The sequence below is a fragment of the Alligator sinensis genome, unplaced genomic scaffold, assembly GCF_000455745.1.
Source record: "Alligator sinensis unplaced genomic scaffold, ASM45574v1 scaffold1322_1, whole genome shotgun sequence".
Lineage (NCBI taxonomy): Eukaryota > Metazoa > Chordata > Crocodylia > Alligatoridae > Alligator > Alligator sinensis.
The window spans coordinates 819663-826950 of NW_005842116.1; the positions used below are offsets into that span (position 1 = coordinate 819663).

Below are 7288 nucleotides of genomic sequence, written 5' to 3' on the forward strand. Positions count from 1 at the left end.
GGCTGAACCACCTTGTCAAATGCCAGAACAGGGAGAGGATTCCCCCTGGCATTCTACTGGGCAGGTCAAAGTGCTGCTAGCTAATGAATTTGCCAGGCTTCCTTGTAAAGGCTGTGCCCTAGTCTGCAGTGAACAAGGAGTTAATCTCAGCTTCCACAGGTGCTCTAGGCTGAGGCCATAAGAATGAGATAGGGGGAGCTGGATGAGCAGGAGGCAGCGCATATGAGCTGTCTTGCGTTGGGAAAGGAGGGGTCCCTGGGGAAGTGTTCTAGAGCAGTGTTTCTCAACCCAAAAATGGGTTCCAAGAATATATGAAAGGGCCGTGAACATGGATCAACAAACTAAAAGTGAGAAAAACGTGGGAAACTATGGCTCTTCCCTTGCAGGCTGTCAGAGTTCCAGCCTGCAAGGGACTGCTTGGGGCCCTCCCTGCCCCACACACTGGGGGCTAGGCTCTGGGGGTGGGGACCAGCAGGTGAGGAGTGAGAGGCACTGGGTCAGGACTGGCCCTTGATGTTTATAAATAGGTCATGGTACAAAAAAGGTTGAGAACCGCTGTTCTAGAGGGCAGCCTGAGTTCTCATGCTGGGTGGGACCCCTTGTTTGTGTCCCTCTGGAGTTGCAGCCCAGGTTACCAGGGGAGAGCGCAGTGCTGCAGGTCATGTACAGTCCTGTGCCACCTCTCTCTCCAGCTTTCCAGACCCCAGGTGCTCAAACAAGTCCTGAGCCAGGCCCTGGAGGACCGCTGAAACCCTGAGGTGTTAAAGGGGAAAGCTGGTACCTCTTCCATGGCTTCCACTCACTTACAGGAGCTTGCAACTTTTAGGGGTCCTGTTGTTGTGCTTTTCTTCCTAACTATGAGTGCTAGAAATGTACTTTTTGATGACAGTGGGGTCATCCCCTGGCTCCAGGGACTGGTGCCACAGAGAAAATGCCAAATAGCATGAGACTTCTCACAAGGCTTCTTCTCAAAGCCTCCAGCAGCCAGGGCCCTACAGTGCCATTCAGGTGGAAGTATGCACCTGCTTATCAATTACATATACACACATTGACACAGGCCAGGCCTCCAACAGGCTCTGGTTCAATATGCTCAAAGCTGCTTTACACCTGTATATCTAAATGCAAATGGGGCCCATGACCCCACCCCCGTTAATTTAAAATCCTTCCCAGCAGAAGTAAAAGGTTTGCTCTAACATGCTGGGCTGAGTATCTTTGTTTCAGGTTGGGGATTTCCCTTGGAGAAGTAAATCTACCAGGGGCCTGCGCAGAGAAACTGTTGGGTTCGGCTGGCACTGCCTTGGAGAGCCGTGTTAAACTCTAAGCCCCGAGCCTTGGTAGGAAAATAGTTATTGCTCATTGCTTCCTCCTGCTCTCTCCCATAAGGCTATATCAGCCCCCAAAATGCAGGGGCCCAGCTGAATGGCTTCTCTCTAGTTTACATATCAAGGGGTAGCCCCTACCTCCCTCTTGCTGTGCTGCAGGATAGATGTAATCAGGTCCTGTTGTGTTAAGCGCTGCATGAGCAGACAACAGTGGCAGTCAGTGCAGCACAGGGCTTTTAGTCCTACCAGTCATGAACACTAATTTGAGGTCTGTTTCTCAGGTGGTAGCAGCTTCCTTCAGAGTCCAGTGCATGTCCCCCCAGGATAGTTTCAGGGACCGTAACTGTGGGGCCTGCCCTAGGGACTCAGCCCCAGTTGGGGTATGGGGTCCCCTGGCTATGCAGTGCTTGCTATGGGAAGTCACTCTGGGCTTCTGCACTGATTCTGGGGGCCCAGTTTCTGACTCTCCTCTTTCTGCAGTGCAGCTTCAGGTTTATTGGCAATGCATAAGCCCGACTGGATTCTAGCTCACGCTCCTGTCACTGTGAGGGCCCTGCAGGGCTGATGGGGGAACAATTGGATATTGCTAGAGGAAACAGATGGAGCAGATAAGGTACAACACTTGCACTAGGCTTGCTGCTCAGATCCTTAGAGGATGGGTCAAGGTGGGGCGCCAGGCATGGATAGTCAGGTCATGAATACTCAGGGACACCAAGTAGCAGCTGCTAGGGATTGGCCTGGTGATCCATTCCCAGTCCCCTGCACCCAGCTACTGAACTGGGGGCTGAGCCAGGGAGACAGTTTGTCCTTTCATAGGCAGGGAAGGCAGATGAGAGGAAAAGCCCCTCAGTAACTTTTTCCCTGCCATGTGCTGACTGCTTTCCCCTCCGTCTCAGGACCCCTGGGGAAAGCAATGTCTTTCCAGCCATGTCCATTTTGCACAGGCATCATTGCAGCCAACAAGACAAGAGGCTGGGTTTCATGTGGTAGGGCCAGAAAGCATAGCCTCTCCCTTCACTGCAGCAGGCCCCCGAATTTACCATCTGCTCCCGAGACTAGTGCAGCAGCTTAAACTGGCTGGCGTGATGCAAGCACGTCACAGTACTTCTGAGTACATCACCCCTATGGTATTAGCCCTGGCATGTTTATCCTGTGGGTATTGAGTGCTGTTAGTGTCAACAGAAATATTGTTTCTAATTATATCCCTGTGCTGGCTGCTTTTAATGTTAGAAGCAGGTGGGAACTTGATCCAGTTTGTGCTGACAGGCTGTAATATGGGCCAAAAGCTGAACAGATCAAATAAACTAAATGGATGAAGTGGCCACTCCCTGCTGCAGGCAGAACAGCAGCTGACCTGCTCCCAGATCTCATGAGAGAGCAACTCCCCATTAGATGCTGTAGTCAGAGACAGGCCCAAGCAGCAGAGCTGGTTTCTGGCTCTGATCTGGATGGGGCCTTCTCCAGCAGGCAGACTGGGAAAGTCCATCAGTGTCTGGTTGCTTTCTCCCATGAAAGCTCATCAGTTGCCTTGCAGAGGAGAGCTTCCAACCCCATGCCTCTCATGCTGGAGCCCACGAGCACTTCTGTGGACAGTGTGTGAACATGTGCACATGCAGGTGCATGCAGGCTTTGTCCAATTAGTAACTGACCCTGAAAGGAAGGAAGCAAGGAGGGAAAGAAGAGCCCCTTATCCCAGAACTGCAGGGTCCCTGCAGCACCTGGCACCGACTAGCATCCATGCTGCATAGGGCTAACTACCTCTCTACTAGAATTAGACAGACCTAGGGCTGGAGGGGGGGCCTCAAAAATGATCCTGAGAGCCCCAACCCATGCTTCATGGGCACCCTGATGCCTGTAAGACCCCTCAGTGTTGCCTGTAGCCACAGGAAATTAAACAGGTAAAGGGGAGGTTGACAGGGAGAGTGCAGTCTGACATTGCCTGCAGCTAGAGATGTTTTCCACTGAAGGTTGGGGTCAGCTGATTTAGTGCACACCCCCCCCCCCCCCCCCCCACACTGAGGCAGGATCAAACACAGCACCCCTAGGCGAACCACACCCACACTGTTGAAGAGCTTTTCCTAATGCCCAGTCTAAATTTCTGCTGCCAGTTAAGCTGATAATTTGTCCTTCTTCTAGTGAACTGGGAGAACAAGTGATTGCTGTGCTGGAGGGACTGCAGATCTGCCCCAATCTGGCAGGCTCCATGTTCCTGGGGAAGGAAAGTCAGCAGTACAAAGAGTGGCCCTAGTTCCCCCAGGATGGATCTTCATTTAAGTCAGCAGAGCTAAGCCAAATGGGCCTCATGTGTGCAGGAACCCTTGGGCTAGTGAGGCACAAGCCACATGATATTAACCCCCAGGCAGGGCAGGTGATAGCAGCTTTTCCAAGCAGAGGCTGTGATGGTGCTTACCTTGCTTTGTGAGCATTTGAAGCTACAATCATCTAATTTTACACCTGTCCAGATGCCGTGTCCATCTCCTGGCTGTGCTTTGAGTCATCATTAGAAGTACTTCCCGCCCTTGGCAAAGCCAGCAAGGCACGTGAACTTCCTGACAAAGCAAGAGATGGCAGTGAGGAAGGGCCTCTGTACCTCCCAAGGATAAGCAGAACAAGTCAGTTGTTCATCTGCTCCAACTGGGGATCAAGTCTGTGACCTTGTATTATTAGCACCCTGGTCTAATCAACTGAGCTGTTCACCTCCAGTCCTAAAGCACGAGTCACTTCATAGAAAACAGTCCACAACGTAAGGAACTCCATCTTGCAGTCTGTTGTGTTTGCTCTCACTGCTGGGAAAGCTGGCCCAGAGCATCCCTGCTCTGATGCTTAGGGGCCCTGTAACAAGGGGCCTTTCCCAGGCTGGTTCCATGCTGGCCTGCCCACCCGTCTCTGGGCTAACCACCCCCCTCTCTGACCTGCTATCCCTTGATGATACATGATTACAATGTTAATTAGCAGGAAGCTGCCCATTTTGAACCCTCATGTTCAGGGGAATCTCTGCAGCTCCATTCCACCCCTACACTGTAGCCCAAGCCTCCCAGATGGCATCTCAGGCAGCTAAACTCAACTGTACCCTTACCCCCATTAGCCGTGGTCCCCTCTGGGAGCGTCAGCTCTTCCTTAGGCCCTGGCCCCATCTCAGGCCAGTCGGGAACCCAAGTCTCTTGCTCTCTGGGCATCCCTCACAGTGGGCCCCTGGCCCTTGTATCCTTATCTGGGTCCTGGACCCAACATGGACCAGTCAAGGTCCCTCAGATTTTATCTAAGCTACTTGCCTGCTTTTACCCTCACAACTCAGCTAGAACAACTGAGCCACAGGCCTCTCTAAGCAATCACAGGTGTGGGTATTCCCCAGCTAGGACAGTGCAGGGGGCTGGAGGTTATTAGACACCCCCAACTCACCTTTCACCAGGGAGGTTTGCAGACCTGGCATTTCACAGGGCTGCTGCACCACCAGCAGCCCCACCAGATCTCCCTACCCTGGCAGGATGCAGTTTTAGGTCATGCCCAGGACCTGGAGCCTCCTCCAGCCCCAGCCCACTGACCTCCAAGAAGATATTCCTGAGCTACAGCTCAACTAGGTGATGCCTATCTCACAGCTGCTAACAACAAACTGTTGCTTCCCCTATTTATAGCCTGATCTCAAAATGACCACCGCAATCAAGCACCTGGCAGCTGCCTGCTCCGGCCCTTAAAGTGGCAGGCACCAACAGTGCCTTGCTATGGGGCCCTTTCTCCAGGCCAGCCTAAATCTACTCGTAACTTTTTATCTCACTTGTTATTGTGCCTGTAGGCAATGTGTAGGGAGTACATGGGGGTACACGTGCCCCCCTGAGAGCAAGCACTCTCAGCTTAGGCGATGGGCAGAGGGGGCAGGACAGTGCTTGCGCCCCCACCCAAAAAGTGCCACTGGTAGTTCAGGGCTTGGCATCTGGCCGTGAGGGGACCCCGCGGGCAGTCCCCGCTTGCTGCCCCCACCACTGCCGCCACCTGCGGGCGGTCGCCATGCCCTCCCAGCCTCAGGACGCATGCGTTGCCTATGCTTGTGCCAATGCTCTCCTTTAGTTCATACACATGTCTCTCCCAGCACAAGTATAGACAGCAATTACATCTCTCTGCTCTGGACAGTTGTCTTGGTGCTCTGAGCCCCAAGGCATCTCCTGTGCTCCTGGGTTAATTCCCAAGGGTTTTCTCCAGTCTGATTTTGAGGGGCTGAAACAACAGGGCTCCACACTGTCCTTTGGGAGACTATTTCACTGCCTACCATTTGTCTGCATTTTCTTGCTCCTTAGCCTGGGTTTTCCTTCATTTAATTTCATTACAGCCCTCCCAGTTCCATGTCCTCAGACTGTCCTCCTGGCTGTTCACACTTCAGAGACCTGGAGATGGTTATCAGAGCCCTCCTTACTCACAGTGTGGCCAGCAAAGCAGATCATAGGAAGAAGCATTGGACCCTACAGCAGAACAGATGGAGCTGCAGGGCTTCACATTGGGACTGAACTGTAGTACTTTTTGTCCAGGAAGGTGACTGTTGTTAATGAGAATATTTGCCCGTAGGAAACTTCTTTCTTTACAAGTACACTATGTGCCTAGTGTAGAGGCTAGGTTCAATCAGGCGGCAGCAGCTGTGTGATAGTGAAGTGGAAAAGCTCTGTGAAAGGCTCTGCTTCTCAGAGGTTAATGTAATTGCATCCTGCTCACTGGGGACCCAAAACAAAACACCCAGGGGTCCTGCTTCTCATTCACAGTACAGCCATTTGACATCATCCCGGCGGGGCAAAGACCCGGGAGGTGTTTATGTCCACCGCAAAGCTTCTTATGCTGCTAGACCAGTGCAAAGTGGGGTTAATCATTAGTGTAAAGAGCAGGCCTGATTCTCCAGTGCATGGCACTTCATGCCATAGCTTACGCCAGAGACAAGGAGCCTGAAATGCCAACACAGCACAACGGGAGGGGTTTACATTCTTTCTGCCCTGGTGTTGATGACTGGACAAGGTGCAGAGCTATGAAAACCGGGGCTGAACATCCAGGATGAAAGCAGCTTTGTTCAGTACACCGAGACCAATGGGACACAACAGACATCCCCTCTGTGGTCTAACCCAGCACACAGGTAGGTCTTGGATGAACCCTGGAATAGATTCTCTGGGGCCCCTGTCACAGTCTGGTCTGGAACATGTGAGCTTCTGGGGCTATCTCAGGATGGAGCTCATATGCCACTAATCTCCAGCCTGTGAGGATATGTCACCCAGTGCCCTGTTCCCCATGGGACATGGGACTAGTCCTACTCACAAGTGTTGGAAAGACAGCTCCAACTATCCAGGGTCACCAAGGAGAGCTCTGCTTCTGCCTGGCTGCACATACACTCTTCCCCACCTCCCTTTCCCACCTGGCGTGAATACTGTCCCACAGGACATTGGGCAACATGGTGCCTGGTGGCAGGGTTTTCATCACCTACTCACATCAGTCTTGTGTTGCTGCCTTGATGGAGGTGCTGCAGTGAGGGAGGAACCACGAGGGCTAAACCTAACTACTCTCATTTTGGAGGAACACCAATGTGCCTTGTATTGTGACAGCATGACAGGATAGCTCCAGACACGGAGCATCCAGGGAAAACATGACCCCTGCACACTATTTGGGAGAACTGGCTTATGCCATGACATCACCATGGGAGTGCAATTCTGCTGAGCCTGACACAGAAGGCTTGGTCCCCATGCTCTGGATCTGCCCCCGGACTCATGCCCTCACACATCCCTTGCCCTGGATAAAGGGATACATGCAGAGCAGAGCCCTGTGTGGCTCTGTGGATGTGCAGCCAAGTGAACCCACACCTTTGGCACACAGTATGCTGGTGTCTTTGTGCACCAGAGGAGCCCATTCGCCCACAGGTCATATGTGAGAAACAAAGCTTATGCGGAAGTGGGTCAGGAAAATACAGCCTGGGGACGACCCCATGAGGTGCACTCAGCAGG

General features: G+C 52.6%; 2 protein-coding genes across 5 annotated transcripts in view; one reads left to right on the forward strand and one right to left on the reverse strand.

Moving 5' to 3' along the window:
- LOC102374233 (CMRF35-like molecule 8) overlaps positions 1–7288 on the reverse strand; it is a 64769-nt gene that overhangs the window by 39474 nt on the left and 18007 nt on the right. For 2 of the 4 annotated variants that reach the window (XM_025205431.1, XM_025205428.1), the window contains exons 1-2: positions 4865–4933; positions 3733–3871 (exon numbers count right to left, since the gene is read on the reverse strand). In XM_025205431.1, the coding sequence (XP_025061216.1) occupies positions 3733–3748 (16 nt within the window). In that variant the 5' untranslated portion in view covers positions 3749–3871; positions 4865–4933. Of the gene's footprint in view, positions 1–3732; positions 3872–4019; positions 4774–4864; positions 4934–7288 lie in introns of those variants that run through there. The other 2 variants (XM_025205430.1, XM_025205429.1) reach the window with 2 other exon arrangements.
- SLC26A9 (solute carrier family 26 member 9) overlaps positions 6240–7288 on the forward strand; it is a 58489-nt gene continuing 57440 nt past the window's right edge. The window contains exon 1 of the mRNA XM_025205425.1: positions 6240–6429. The gene's annotated coding sequence lies outside the window, so the exon portion shown is untranslated. The remainder of the gene's footprint in view (positions 6430–7288) is intronic.